The sequence below is a fragment of the Lynx canadensis genome, chromosome D4, assembly GCF_007474595.2.
Source record: "Lynx canadensis isolate LIC74 chromosome D4, mLynCan4.pri.v2, whole genome shotgun sequence".
Taxonomy (NCBI): Eukaryota; Metazoa; Chordata; class Mammalia; order Carnivora; family Felidae; genus Lynx; species Lynx canadensis.
In genome coordinates, this window is record NC_044315.2 from 74,069,538 (window position 1) to 74,084,778 (window position 15,241).

The 15,241-nt window shown below is 57.5% G+C and overlaps 1 protein-coding gene across 1 annotated transcript in view; it reads left to right on the top strand.

Annotated features, from left to right (window-relative positions):
- The window catches only part of COL27A1 (collagen type XXVII alpha 1 chain), a 133,207-nt gene that overhangs the window by 5,085 nt on the left and 112,881 nt on the right, over nt 1-15,241 (top strand). Inside the window, exons 3-5 of the mRNA XM_032595523.1 lie at nt 384-2,116; nt 9,667-9,720; nt 13,779-13,832. Coding sequence (XP_032451414.1) covers nt 384-2,116; nt 9,667-9,720; nt 13,779-13,832 — 1,841 coding nt within the window. The remainder of the gene's footprint in view (nt 1-383; nt 2,117-9,666; nt 9,721-13,778; nt 13,833-15,241) is intronic.

Consider the following 15,241-nt stretch of genomic DNA (forward strand, 5'->3'; position numbering starts at 1 on the left):
CAGACAGAGAGACAGAGTATGAGTGGGGGAGGGGCAGAGAGAGACAGAGACAGAATCCGAAGCGGGCTCCAGGCCCCGAGCTGTCAGCACAGAGCCCGACGCGGGGCTTGAACTTGGGAACCGCAAGATCGTGAGCTGAGCCGATGTCAGGCGCTTAACCAACCGAGCCGCCCTGGTGCCCGGGGTCTGTGTCTTAAACTAGTATATGCATCATCGTCCAGCCAGATAGGGAACGGGTTCCGGCTGTGTACTCCCAGCCGCAGGCACGGGCCACAGTGTAGCAATGGGTGACCTGTCCTCACTGTGTCTGTGCGCCTGCAGGGGTCTGGGGCTGGAGCAGGCTCTGACCGTGCCCTCTCCTGCCTCCGCCCCGCCCTCTGCAGATGTGGACGTCCTCCAGCGGCTCGGCCTCAGCTGGACAAAGGCAGGGGGTGGCCGGAGCCCCCCGCCCCCGGGGGTCATTCCGTTCCAATCAGGCTTCATCTTCACGCAGCGGACCCGGCTCCAGACCCCCACAGCCGCCGTCATTCCCGCCTCCCTGGGCACAGAGCTGGCTCTGGTGCTGAGCCTCTGCTCCCACCGGGTGAACCATGCCTTCCTCTTCGCCGTCCGCAGCCGGAAACACAAGCTGCAGCTGGGCCTGCAGTTTCTCCCCGGCAAGACGGTCCTCCACCTGGGGCCCCGGCGCTCGGTGGCCTTTGACCTCGACGTGCATGACGGGCGCTGGCATCACCTAGCTCTGGAGCTCCGCGGCCGCACCGTCACCCTGGCGACGGCCTGCGGGCAGCACCGGGTGCCTGTCCCGCTGCCTTTCCACAAGGACCCAGCACTCGACCCCGAGGGCTCCTTCCTCTTTGGGAAGATGAACCCACACGCGGTCCAGTTTGAAGGTGCCCTGTGCCAGTTCAGTATCTACCCTGTGACGCAGGTCGCTCACAATTACTGTACCCACCTGAGAAAGCAGTGTGGACAGGCCGACACATACCGGCCCCAGCTGGGACCCCTCCTTCCCCGAGACCCTGGCACAACCTTCAGCTTCCAGACCGACCTTGCCCTGCGAGGCCTGGAGAACCTGACCACTGCCGCACCAGCCCTGGGGTCGCGGCCAGCAAGCAGGGATCCCAGGGGGACTGTGGTGCCTGCCACACCCACCAAGCCCCTAAGGACTAGCATCACAGACCCTCACCAGCGTGCTGCAGCCAGGGGCCCGGCACGGACCCCGCTGCCACCTGCCAAGCTGTCAGCCGGTGAAGTGCTTCCTCCCGTGCCCCCAGCCTCTCGTGCCGCCTCCGCCACACCTGTCCAGCCATTGCAGAAGAGCACGGCCACCGGGAGCCCCAGACGTCATCCGGCTAGGCTTTCAGCCACTCCTCCTTCCACAGGCCCTGTCAAAAACCCCCGCCCCACGCAGAAGGCAGCTCGGCCTTCCTTCACAAAGTCAGCCCCCCCCACCAAGAAGCCTGTGCCGTCCACTTCCCACCCACTTCCTGCCAAAGCCTCCCGACCCTCCGTGAGGCCGATCCAGAGGACCCCTGTAACGCCCAGACCTCCGCTACCCGGCGCTCAGACCCTACTTCTGGCCACTGGATCCTCCAAAACGCCTTTCTCCCCAGTGGGCCAGAATGAGGCCAAGATGAGCCGTCATGCCAGTGAGCCAGCCACTGCCCACACCGGCACCCTCAGACCGCCTCAACCCACTGCTCTGTCCCTGTCACCTGTCCCCCGTCCTGACTCTACCGGGACCACTCCACCACCAGCCACATCGTTGCCACCCACCCTTGCTCCTGGCTCAGGCCCCACCAGAACCACGAAACCCTCTGAATCAGAAGCCACAAGGAAAGCCAGACCCAAGAGCAACCCCCGGAAGCCCGTCCCCCTCAGACCTGGGAAGGCAGCCAGGGATGTCCCGTTGAATGATCCGACAACCCGGCCCAGCCCCAGACAGCCCCGGCCCAGCCGGCCGACCACCTCGGCCCCGGCATTTGCCCCAGTGCGATTGCTGTCCTCCAGTCCCTGGCCTACAAGTCACAGCTATTCGTTCTTCCACCTGGCGGGACCCACGCCTTTCCCGCTGCTGATGGGACCTCCAGGGCCCAAGGGAGACTGCGGTTTGCCGGTAAGACTGGGAGGGGTGTGCATGTTGTTCGGAGCTCAAGTGGGTGGCAGGGGGCGGTTAGGGCGAGTGGCTACTCCCGGCAAGGGCTGACCAGGAGAAGCAATGTCGAGCCGGGAGGTGGTCATCGGCAGACTCTCAACTCGAACGCGAGTCCCCTGCTCGTCTACCTCTGCTGTGCTCGTGATTACACATCCTGCTGTGATTCATGATCCACCGGGGCAGACTTGGGTTTGGTGGCCACCACCAGGTAAAGAGCCCCCCTGGGCTTTGCTTGGCTCAGGCCCCAGGTCATTCTTTGCTAACCCAGCTGTCAAGGTCAAGTGGCTTAAGGAAAACCACTAACCGACTAGCCCCCAGGTCACACGCTCTCCGAAGTTCAGCTGTCCCAACTCCTAGAGCAGAGCTCCTCCAGCCCACCAGCTTGTCTGGGCGTTTTGGACAAAGGTCGCACATGGGTAGTCCTGAACGTGTTTTGTTTGGCACGTGCGGCATTGTTTAAAAATATTTAACGAGTTACTTACATTTTAAAAATGTGAGAGATTTCTTATAAAAGACCTGACGACTGGCTTCTCCTGGAAGGGGGAGAGACGCAGTGGCCCATGGGCTGTGGCTCCGTGAGAGCTGCCCCTTTCGACAGGACAGGCCTGCTCCTGTGTGCCCCCGTCCCCACGTCTCCCGATCAGGTCTTCCAACCCAGTCCTTTCCCCTGTTTCTTTCACCTGCCTGGATCCTATAGATGCTGGATTTGTGGCCCCTGTAGGCGAGTTTGAGGTGGGGAGGGGGAGGGTGGGCCTGAACAGTCAAGGAAAGGAGAAAGAACATTCCACGTGCAGGAGATGTTCTCAGGGCCGATGCCTGCAGCATGCCTGGGACTGTCTCCAGGGGCAACGACCTTTCTGCAGCTGGAGGCCAATTCCTCTGGGCGGGGAATGGTGGGATGGAGTTTCCAGAAGGCTCAGGCCTCAGCTCTGTTCTCCTGCCTTGGAGATGACCACTGTGTGGTTTCCTCCTTCCTAAGGCCGGGTTTCCCACCAGGCTCTAGTGTTTGAGGTTAGGCTCCCTACAATGTGGAGACAGTGGCAGATGCTGGGAATTCCCAGGCCTTACAAACACACTTAATGAGTTTTAATAATGATTAGGAATAATATTTATTCAGCCTGTCTCCAAGGGGACTGAGAGCGCGATTTTATTATAACCATATTGTAGAACTTATGGAAATTGTATGCATTGCTTTGCAATTATGTCAACGCTCTGCTTAAGTCCTGTGCTCTGAAATTGTCAGGGCAGGAAGTTGGGAGCCAAGAAAAGAAGGGGGGACCCCTTTTCAGCCCTTCAGGCTGCTCAGCCTGATTCAGGCACCAGGTGCCTTTGAGGCCTGATAGTTCAGCTTCCCAAGCTGTGGGGGTGCTCGGTTCACTGGCCACGAGGTCAAACGGGGGTGAATTGTCCCCCTCTGAGAGAGGGTGTGAGGCTCAGGGTCTCCACTCCATCCAGTGGAGAAGGCCAACCCTGTCTCCAAGGCCATGTGTGGTGTAGAGAAAGGACAGCCGTGTCCAAGCCTACACTGGAGCAGGGAATAGTTTTTTAGGATGCAGAATCTGCCTTTGGGCCTGTCAGATGCCCAGGCTGCATACATTCCCCCGGGGTTTGGCGATGTGGATCCGCAGGGGTGAGGCCTCCCTCCAGATCTCCTGGAACTTCCCCGCGATCAAAGAGTGTGTGTCCTGAGTGTCCACACTGAGACTCTAAGGCTTAGGGCCAGGAGGCTGGGGGGCTTCAAAGATATGTCAGGCCCTGTCCTTGGCCTCAAAGGAAGATCTCACTGTCTGAACAAATCTTCTGTTTCTATACCCACCAAATGTGTGAGTTACGTGAGTGGCATCTTCCTTTAGGACATCCTAGGAACCGGTTCAGGAGGGCGGGACGTGTATGCGAATCCCTGCTCGCCTCCTGCCGCGCCCTATCCCTGAATCCCACCCTTCCTCCGCTTGGAACCTAGCCTCACCCCAATAGGAGCCATGAAGCTTCGAGAAGCTTTGTCCGGCCCCCTGTGCGGCAGGTGGCAAACCGGTCATTTATATGTCACCGGATACCAGCATTATATAACTGAAGGGACATCTTTGAGCAGCGGTGGTAACAACTTCTTTTCCTGTCCTCTCTTGTCTGCCTCCCACCCCCATATACATTCAGAAGCCGTGCTGCCCTGGGCAGGGGGCTTAATTGTCCCCATACTGGGGACATGCAGACCTGGGTTCAAATTCTGACTCCGCCCCTTACTAGCTCTGATCCACACTAAGTCTTGATTTCCGCAGAACGTAGGTTAAGAATAGCTCCCAACTCCTGTGAGGAAGCAAGTTGGGTGATCTCCAAGGCCCCTTGGAGATCTGTTTTTGCTGGGTGACTTTGGGGGAACTTCTCTCCTCTCCCTAGGGCTGTCTCCCCTCCATGACAGCTTCGGAAGAGCTCCCTTCTTAGAAATAAGTGGCCGTGGGAACTTCAAGGGCCAGAGAGGGGTGGCCGGGTCTGCCTGGTTCTGCGTGGTTCTGGAAGGGCATGAGCCACACTGGTGGAGGCGGAGACTGCTCTGGGCCCCGGGCCTGCCAGCAGTTGTAGCCACTGAGTGAGGGAGCTCTGTGGGAGCCCCAGCAGCGGGGGGAGCATGGAAAAGCTGAGCTGGGCTCCGGGTGAGTAGGGGCGGGGAGGCTGCGGTTCACAGAGACTGCACAGAAGCTGCACAGAAGCCCCACGCCTGGGAGGAGGCGAGTCAAGGCCTTATTTATTCATGATCAGGCCGCTGGCATTTGCACTGGCTTGCACTTTTTTGCAAGCGTCACCTCAGGGAGACCCGGATGAGGGCCTGGCCCGCAGCAGATGCTCCATGACTATCTGTAAAATGAAGGGATGTGATCTTTACGGGAAAAAAAAAAAAGGTTGTCCCGACTCCCAGGCCGGGCTCCTTGAAGTTACACAGATCTCTGCTGCTGGTGGGTCAGGAGGCCACATGGAGGAAGGCACAGAGCACAGACTTTGGATCTGGAGCGACCTGGGTTTCAACCACTGCCTTACCCAGCTATCCTTTCCTTCTTTCAACAAATGTTGATTGAGTGCCTCCTAGGTGCCAGCTGCTGTGTGACCTTCGGCAAGTCACTTAACCTCTCTGAGCCTCAGTTTCTGCCTCTGCAAAATGGGGACATGGTGCTACCTACCTTTCCAGAGTTGTTGTGTGGATTGAGATGAGGCATGTAAAGCCACCCAGCACCTAGCACCCGGTCCCAGCGGGTTGTCGTGGCTGTTGACTGACGTGCTGATGGTTGAGATGGGGGCATCGCTGCACCAAGGGAACCAGGGACGTCTGGACCCAGGAGGGCCTTCATACTGTTGGTGGTTAGAAACTGGGGCTAGATCTTGAGAAATTCACCCATTCCCCTAGTATCACGTAGAGCCCAGGAGAATGAGGGGTGTCTCGCTTTCTCTTTGGCATTTTGCTCTTGAGCTCCTACTCTGCGCCAGGCTCTGTGCTAAGCAGTGCGCATGCCGTGTCCTGAAGCTCCAAGTGGGGAGCAGGTAATTGAGGAGAGGTCAAGGAAGGGGCTACTGACAGAGGTGTGGGCGGCATCAGAGGAACCCACAGGGGCTGGCGAAGCACACAGGTCTAGCCTGAAGGTACCAGGGGAGGGGAAGGTGTAACCAGAACCCGGTGAAAGTTCAAGTGTGAACAGCGGTCTCCAGTCCCCACGGGAGCAGGGAGAGAAATAGCCGAGCCCACTCACTCTTCCTACTTCTCAGTCTCTTGCTGGGGCTTCCCGTTGGCCAGACCCAGCCAAAGGCACAGAGCAAGAAAGCCTAAGGGTGCAGCCTGTGAAAGCCAGCTTCCTGGGGCACACGGTAGATCTGGGGAGCAAGTGGAGAGTAACCAGCACCCACATACGTTGTATGTTGGAAGATGGGTGTTATATCCCCATTTTACAGCTGGACAAACTGAGGCCCGGAGGCACGGCGCAGAGCCATACTGAGAAGCCCCGGCCCGGAAGGCCCTTCCCTCGGACAGAGACTGGGGGAAAAGGCTCAGAGCCCTGAGTGCTGTTCCTGGGAATAACGGTGCGCTCAGATGGCCGGAAATGGGAGGCCCCTTTGAGGTCCCCTGCCTCTCCCTGTCCGGCTACAGGCACTGAGTAGAGGCGCAGAGACTGAAGCGTCCTCACGCAGAGTCACCAGCAGTCAGCAGCACACGAGAGACCGGACCCGGGTCTCCCAGATCCTCGGCCTCTGGAGCCTCTCTGCTCGCTGCCAGGGGCCCTGCCAGCCAGGGCAGACTTCTTTCTGCAAGGCTTGGCAGGAGGGCGGTTGCAGCTGGACATCAGAGTGGACTTGTTCCGTGGGATGGGGTTCCCCTAGGTCTGGCTGTCGGAGGCCACGACCCTCAGGGGAAGCCCAGAGCGGCTGCTTGTTTGTTTCCATGGCTCTGTTTGTGCGAGCCCCCAAGCCCAGGCCTCGCTCACCTCCCCCAGGCAGGCCTGTGGCCCCCGCTCCCCTCCCCCTCGGCTCTGGGCCCTCTCAGAGGCCCTGTTGTTTGCGGCGTGGAGTGGAAAATCCCACCCCGGCCCTCGTGAATCATCCCAGAGTCACCCGCTCAGGCTTCAGGCCCTGGAAAGAAATGGCAGCGTTTTTCCACTGCGTGGAGAACAGACAGGGTCTCGGATCAGGCGAGAGGGGGCAGGGGGGAGCGCCCACCCTCGCTTGCCCACTAACAAACTAACAAAGTAAGTACTGAGCGGGGAAGGGTTAGGCCCGTGGCCGCGGCTGGGCCCGGGTTGGTAGAGGAGAGCCAGGCCAGGCCCGTGGCCGGGGGCTGGGCTGCCATGACACGGAGCCGGGCTGTGGACTGACATCACCAGGCTGGGCCGTGGGTCCCAACTGGCACTTAGAGTCTGCTCTGCAGATGTGTGGGTGAGGTCAGACTCCCAGCCTGGATGCCCCTGTTTCTGGGGCAGAAGAAATGCCAAGAGGGAGTGTCCGGGCCTCCACAGCAGCGGCCCTACCAGGGTCCCTGAGGGAGAATCTCCCTCCCTGGGGCCCTGCACGAGCCCTGCCTCGCTGGGCCTTGACCTTCTTCTCTGTGAGATGGGCATGGTCTCCTCCTTTCCTCTCCTGCCAGATAACTGGAGAAGGAAGTCACCACCACCCTGCAACTCAGGAAGTACCCCATGCTGGGAAGGTTCTGGGATGCTCATTCCACGGCTGCCCACAGAGGGGCAAGCCCTTACCCAAGTTTGCACACCTAGTCAGAATATACCCAGCCGAGATTCTCTGCGTGGAAGCTCCCAGGAGAGGAGAACAGAGCCAATGTCCTGGGCTGAGTCCCTGCTCCGCCTGTTAGCTGTGCGGCCTTGGGCAAGCATTTTGCCACCCTGAGGCTCTTTTTGGTGTCTCGTCTATGAAGAGGGCTCTGCAGTGATAAGGATGCCTGAAGCAGTGCTTCACTGAGCCCCTGCATTTCCCTTTAATTCCGGGTCACCTGGAAGAACAGGGCCAAGCAGGGCCTTCTGGAAAGGGAAATCTTTGCTCTTCCTGAAAAACAGATGCCAAGGAGGGTGGTTTAAAATTCGGAGTTGGAGAGCATCCAGCAGCTCGCTTAACAGAAACAACAGCTAACTTTTTGGGCCTTAGCTGTGTGCCAGGCACCAGGATTAGCACTTTTTATAGATTATCTGTCAGCAAGGTGCCGTCATATCCTCATTTTACACTTAAAAGAATGAAGGCTTGGAGAATGGAAGTAGGGGGCCCTGAAAGCCACACAGCTCGTAAGCAGGGGTGCCTGGTGTGAACCCAGGTCCCCAGTCTTACAACGTTCTCTACTGTTCCCCTGGCGCGGGTGGCCGGGGCGGGGAGGGGGGGAGCGGTGGGCGGGGTTGTGGAGCGGAGCCTGGCCCTGAAATCCCAAACCTGCAGAACTACATAGAAGGGCTCTGGATGGAAGGAAGACAAGGAAGACGGCTGCCAATTTGGCCAGAGGTCCCGGGAGGCTCCGAGGTGTCCGGGACTTGCCTGAGGCCACGCAGCCACCCGCTCCTCCCTCCCCCCGGGGCTCTTTCCAGTGCCTCTGGGGCCTTGGTGCCCATATCTGCCTGTCTGGATCTCTCTTCTGATTTTTATTCATGGACGAGCAAGCACGTGGCGTTCACAGGCCAGAACTGTGAACCGAGCCTGCCCAGCGTGAGATCTGGATTAATTACCAGCCAAACCGTACTGGGTTTTCAACGCTGATTTTAACTCCGGGCAGGAAACCTGGAATCTCGTTGATGGTTATTTGAAACAAATGAATTCCCCAGGCCTCACACATCCTCGAAAGCCAGGCTTCCTTCGAAGGTTCTGTGTTCAGTTCTTCACATCAGGCACTCAGTTAATCCTCATTTATCCCTTCAGGGTAGACAGAGCCATAGCTATTGAGCCCATGGTGAATGGGAGCAGGTGGAGACCTCAGGAGTCTCCAGCTAATAAGTAACAAAACCAGGATTTGAACAAAGGTCAGCCCTCTGTTTAGTAAGTCTGCTCAGCTGCCTTCTTTCTGTGCTACAGAGTTAGGCCTTTCTCTTGTGGGAAATAGGGAGCCATTGAATGTTGTTGAGCCGCGGAGCGCCTTGGGAAGATGAACAAGGCTGTGTAGAGGAGGACAGAAGTAGAGAGAGGGTGGAGGTGGGGAGACAAATGAGGGCATGGTTGCAGGTTCTCGGGGAGCAGTGATGAAGGTTGGACCAGGCTGTGACCACTGGAATAGAGAGAACGTTTCAGTGATGATTATATGTCAGTCACCGTGTTAAATGTTCACCATCTCTCATTTCATCCCTGTGACGATCCTATGAAGAGGCTCTTATTGCCCCCATTTTATAGGCCATAGGCTGGTTAAAGAACTTGCCCAAACCCAGCTGGTAAGGGGCAGCATGGGGTTTGAACCCAGGCCTGTCTGATGCAAAAGCCTTTGCCTATACCGTTTATGCTGCACTGCCGCTCCATGGTGCAAAGAGGCTTCGTGTGACCTTGGACAAGTTCCTTCTCTGCTCTGGCTCTGCAGAGAACTTGGCTGAGCTCTGAGGTCCCTTGCTGTTTTATCTTATCAAACATTTAGCTGAACCCTAGGGGCGGAGAGAGAGAGAAATAGTTCCTCTGAGGAGACTAACAGGAGGTCTAACAGGAGTGATAAGCTTCTGGGCAGATAATTCCCCAAACAATATGAAGCCTTTACAATAGAGGGAAAGAGGGGACTTGACTCAACCTGGGGGAGGGATCAGGGAAGGCTTCCTGGAAGAGGTGACAGCCTGGATAAGTTAGCTAGGCAATAAAAGACGAAAACTTCAAAGACCTAGAAACAGCAGCTGCAAAGGCCTGGAAGCCTCAAAGAGCATGAGTTCCTTAGGTAGGGATCTCAGAGGACCCCTCTTCTCAGCCGCTGGGTTTCCATGCCCAGAGCTCTGGACAGGCTTGTTGAATGACTGCTTGAACTCATTCTCTGCTGCCACTTCGCACTGATGCCATCTTCTTGCTTTTTTCCTTAGGGTCCCCCTGGGCTGCCTGGGCTCCCTGGACCCCCTGGTGCACGGGGGCCTCGGGTAAGTGATCACACACTGTCCTTGGGAGCTCTGGTTGGCTCTTTGGCCTGTATCCCACAACCCCCAAGTTCCAGCCTCGCTGTGTGTCCTCAGGCTGTTCCCCGTCCCACGTGAGGACCCATTTTCCATTTTGCCCATTGGAGTGTACTTAGGGCTCTTAGGGGGCACCGTGTGGAGGGGCGTGGTGTGGGAGAGCAACGACCTCTTACAGGGTCTCAGTTGTTCATTGTGGGTATCACCCGTGGCAGCCTAGAGTGGAGAAGGGGTTTCTGCAGACCACACGTTCTGAGCTGATGGGTTTCAGCATCTGTCCAGGACAAAAGCTGGCTTGGGAGGACATGACCCTCACATCCATCTCTGCACCTCTGCAGGCACCTCTGCAGGGCCTGGGGTGGGGATACCGACATAGGCAAGGTCGGGGGGGAGCTCCCCATGCTGAGAGGTCTCATCAGAGGCTGGAGGATGGCTTGGCTGGGCTGCAGTGGCTGAGATGAGCTAGCCTGAGCCTTGGTGTGAAAAACCGCTCCTACGTGTCATACTTCCTATGTCACTTAATGCTGCCTTGTTTGAGCCCCTCTCCCCTAGGAGCCCCATGGGCCAGTACAATCATTCTCCTTTTAGGGACGAGGAAACTGAGCATGTAGGAAATAGAAGAGCCCAGGATGGGAGCCCAGGCTCTGAACCATATGCTGGGACCCTTGGGGGTTTCTCTTGTTGAAAAAAATCTGTCCTTTTCCCAAGAGGGCTCAGACCCATGACGCCTGGCACCTGTGCCTAGGCTGAATCAGCCTTTCCCACGCTGGGTGCCTGGCAAGGCTCTGGCAGAGACAGCTGCCTGGGGCATATTTTTAGCTCTGAACCCAGCGGATGGTTCTGGTTATGCAATTACTCGAGCCCTAGTTCCCTCCAGACCTGGCCCTGTACTCTCTGGGCCCAGGGCTCTGGAATCTGCTGTCTAAAGCAGCATTTCCTCCTGGCTCCAGAGTCTCCATGGAGCATCTACCCAGAGCTGGGGACCACAGAGGTACCAGGGATACTGCTGGCCACAGGGCCTTGCAGCCTGGGACCAGGAGGAGGCCCTCTGACTTAGCAGGCACCTTACCTATCCAAACCGCTCCTCTGCACCTTCGCTCGGGCTGTTCTCTCCACCTGGCCCCGGCGACCTGGCGTGCCCTTCTTTGCAAGCTCCTCCTCCATCCCCTGCAGAGATCCAACGCCCCCACGTTTTCTGATGACTGTCCCCTTCTCGGAATTCCTGCAGCAATTTATCTGCCTTTCTGGATGGCACGGATCACTTCCGAAAAGCTCACAGAGACTGCTGAACTCTGTTGACCGAGCTACATATGCATGACCTCACCCTCCTAGTCATCCCGAGAAATAGGTTCCAATGGTGTCCCCATTTTACACGTGAGGAAAACTGAGGCTCAGAAAAGTTGTTACTTTGGACAAAGTCAACCATAGGGTAAATGTCAGAGCTAGGACTGAAGCCGGGCAGTGTGACCCCAGAGCCTATGATCGTTAACGATTTATTGCACTGATTTTTCTCTCTACTCAGTCGGGCCCTTGTGGGCCAGAGGCAGGCCCTGTTTTTCTCTTTCTTACACAATGCCTCTCAGAGTGCCCTGCATATAGCAGGTGCTGGCCAAATGTTTGCTGAAGAGTTCTAGGCCGAGAGTTAACACTTCACCCCAGAAGCTGTGTGATCTTAGGTAAATCTCTTCCCTTCTCTGGGCCTCAGTTTTCCCATCTCTAAAGCACGGGGTCCTTCCAGGATTTTCCAAGGCATTTCCTTAGAAAGGTATTTCCAAGGTTCCTCCCAGCTCTGAAATTCCATGAGTGAGTGAATGGCTCTCCTGACATCCTTCTTGGGCTCTCTGTGTGCTCCCCTCCCCATCATCCTGTTTCTAGACTGGAAATTCCATAGATCATAAAATTCCAGAGATAATAGAATGTGAAGATTAGACAACCCCAGCTCGTCTCTCCACAGATGGTGGCTCTGGGGCTCAGGGAGGGGCAAGGCCTTACCTGAGGTCATCCAAAGCTCAGTGGCATGCCCCTTCCCACCTCCGCATACTCCCCCGGCCCGCGGAAGGATGTTGGGGAATCCCTGGGCCCTCCCCACACCCGGCTTTCTGGGCTGCGGCATTTATAGAATTGGTCTGCTTGGCTCCCAGTCAACTATGTGCTGCTTCGTTTCGCTGCAAGGCAGTGGCTGGAGAGGGGAGGAGAGGTGGGGGCGGGGAAGCAGGAAGAAGCCCCCACCTTCATAAACTGCAGATGGGGTAGCCGAGTGCTCCAGGCCACCATCTTTGGGGTAGCTAGGGGGCACAACTGGGGAGAAGTGGCCACTGTTGGCCTCCCATAGCCCATGCCTGGTTCTGGAGTGCTGGTTGGGGGCCCCTCCTGAAACGCCTTTACGCAACTTAGGCCCAATTCAGGCGGAGCCCTGAGGTTAGACCCCAGAAGCCTGGGCAGGGGTGAACATCTGAGGTCCTCCACGTTCCTTGGAGACCACTGGGCCCTAGTTACTCATAGGACTTTTGGGGAGAGCAAGGCTGGGGAGGGGGAGGGCTGCTCACAGCTAGTTCCAGGTCCTGACACTGCCAGGTCACATCCATATGCCAGGAGGCGGTGCTCGGGGGCATGCTTGCGAGGGCTGGAGAGCTGCTTAGTTTAGAGAGAGGGTCGCCCGTGACACCCTTATCAATTCCTCAGGCTGAGTGAGCTTCTGAACACTGTTCCTTCTCAACGTATTCAGAGAAGGGGAGGGTCCCCGTTCAGGCGTCGAGGAAGAGGGAGGTGCCGTGGTTGGAATGTGACAGGCTGCAGCTGGAAAGTTGGCCTCCGAGAGGGAGGAAGGAAGCAAGTTCATACACAGCTAGCCAGATGAGTCAAGGGGGGCCAGGGACAAGGGCAGTGTGTCTAGAAGCCGGTGTGGTGGGGCACCACTGGGCCTCTCGAGGCGCCTCTCCCCACCCCCACTGCCCCCAGATTATTCCTGCTAGACAGAGACTCTCGGGAATTACCTGACTCTTAGGGCTCTGTTTCTATTACTGGCTGCAAGACTCTAACCCAGGGCCCTTGCTGGAGAAAGTAGACATAACAGGTTCCAGCTGTTATATGGGATTCAGATATGACCTGGGAAAATCCAGTGCCATGAATAAGCCTTAGACCTGAAGCCAACAGGCCTGGGTCCCAGCCCTGGCTCGGCCATCGCTCTGCTGTGTGACTTGGCCAAGACTCTTTGACTCTCTGGGCCCGGTCTTCCTAGCTGCTCCAAGGCCCCCAGAGGACCCGTAAGCTCAGAGCGTGTAGGAATCTAAGGGAGAGCTCTCTGGCTGGGCTGTGGCTCCGGAGGGATGCACCTTTGCTTGGGAAATGCCACATACTCCCTTCACTGAGTTCTCTACTCCAAAGGCTCACAAAACAGCACGGTTGGAGCCGAAAGGGAGCAGTTCGTTTAGGCAGAAGTCCTAGAAGATCCCCGGGAGGAAGTAGCATTTGAGCCAGGCCTTGAAGGATGGGGTAGGTGTCAGCTGGGGCTGGATGGGAAACGCATGCCAGGTGATGGGAACAGCACAGGCAAACGTGATGAGGCATGGGGGAGGGAAGCAAATAGAGAAATGGGTTTTGAGCCCGGGAAGCCAGCCTGGGAAGGGCTGCGGGGCCAGGTGGAGAGAAGGGGGAGGCGGCAAAACTCCGAGGTTGAGGGCTTGAGCTCTGAAGCCGGACATCTGAGGTTGAGCTCTGGCCCTGCCTCTTAGCGGCTGAGTGACCTGAGAAAGTTCTACACCTCTCTGAGCACCGTCTTCAAAATAGGAATAATGATAGCTTCTACCTCGCAGGTTAGTAGAGTAAAACGAGGTGATGCATGGAAAGTGTTTAGTGTAGGGGCAGGCACTGAGGGGGCCCTCCCTAAGAGTAGACCGCCATGATAGTCCGCTGAGGCTTGGCTCGGTGAGAAGACCCAGAAGGGTAGGGGGAATGTGCCGGGCATTGCTGTGGGAGGTGCGTGACACCCATTTTTCTCTCACTTCTTTGTTTCTTTCCCCTTTCAGGGTCCTCCTGGGCCTTATGGAAACCCAGGCCTCCCCGGCCCTCCTGGAGCCAAAGTGAGTGTTTGCAGTGGGGTCTGCAGGTCGGGCCAGGGAGTGGGTGCTGGGGTTGGGGCCACATTTGGGGTGCTTCTTAGGGGCTCCTGGTGGGAGGGCCTCAGTGCCACAGGCAGTCCCGGAGCACCTCCCAAGTGCCGGGATGGTGACACAGTGGGGACTTGGGAGTAGAGCTTCTGGCTGGGGGCGGGGGGCTAGGGAGAAGAGGACAGCTGCCACCTACAGTCCTCAAAGGAGAGCAGGAAGAAGGGTCATTTGCTGCTTAATAGGGCGGACCCGGAATGTTGGACTAGGGATATAAGTTTTATGGGTCGTAAGACTTACCCTGTCCATCTTTCAAGCTGGGGAGGGACATGGTTGTGTTTGAGGACGATCAGTGTCGTATGGACGTTGACTGGAGGAGGGGACCAGAGCAGAGGCAGGGAGACCTGGGGTGGTACAGGGGAGAGATGAGGCTAGCCCAGCCAGCCTAGGGATGTGTGAGGAGGGGAAGCGGCTGCAGTCACGATGTGGGGGGGGGGGGGGGGGAGGTAGAGACGACGGGGCCATAGGCGACAGAGAAGAGACCAGTGACTCCCAGGGGGTAACCCGGGGGACCCGACCCGGGAACCCAATGAGGATGTCATTTGGGACCCTGGAGCCCCGCCAGGTGGAGACCATTTGTGGACAGACATTTTGAAACTCTGCAGAAGGCTGAGCCGGAGATAGAGCCTTGGGGGGGGGCGGGGGGCGGTGGCCACCTCCCCCAGGGAACCTTTCTGGAATGCTCCAGTCCACTTTAAGATGAGCCCGCAGAGACCAGAGTGACCGGTACTCTGATGCCGGCTGGGAACCGCAGCCCCGCAGCTCCTCGGTCTATTCCTGCTGCGGCGGCAGCGAACAGGGCTGTCCGGGGCTGTGCTTGGAGTGAGCAGCCTGAGCACCATGTGCCAGGCCAGCAACATTTAGGTCATGGGGAGAAGTCTCCAGGAGTGGCCGGAGACACAGGAGGAGGGGAAGGAAATTGCAAGGTCAGGGAAGCCAAGAACGCAGAGACCGTGTGGAAAGAGTGTGAAGCAGGCTGGAAAGGCAGAGGGGCTCCCGGTCAGGACAGAGCCCGGCCCAGCCTGCCCTCCGCGGGTCACGAGGGTGGCCAGGCCCAAGGTGATTCTTTGCTAAGCCTGTCGTGCAGGTCGGGTGGCTTAAAGAAAGTTGTTATTGTCGGCAATAATCACCATATATTGGACCTTACTGTGGGCGCTATGCATGCACTTTATGTAACTTGTCTTCATTGGATCCCCACAAAGACCTAAGGAGATGGGTGGAGATACCGTACCCATTTACAGATGGGGAAACCAAGGCTCAGGCACCTTAAGCCAGTGTCTGGGAAATGGTAGCAGGTACCTGCTCCAGTGGGCCGGGCAGAACGA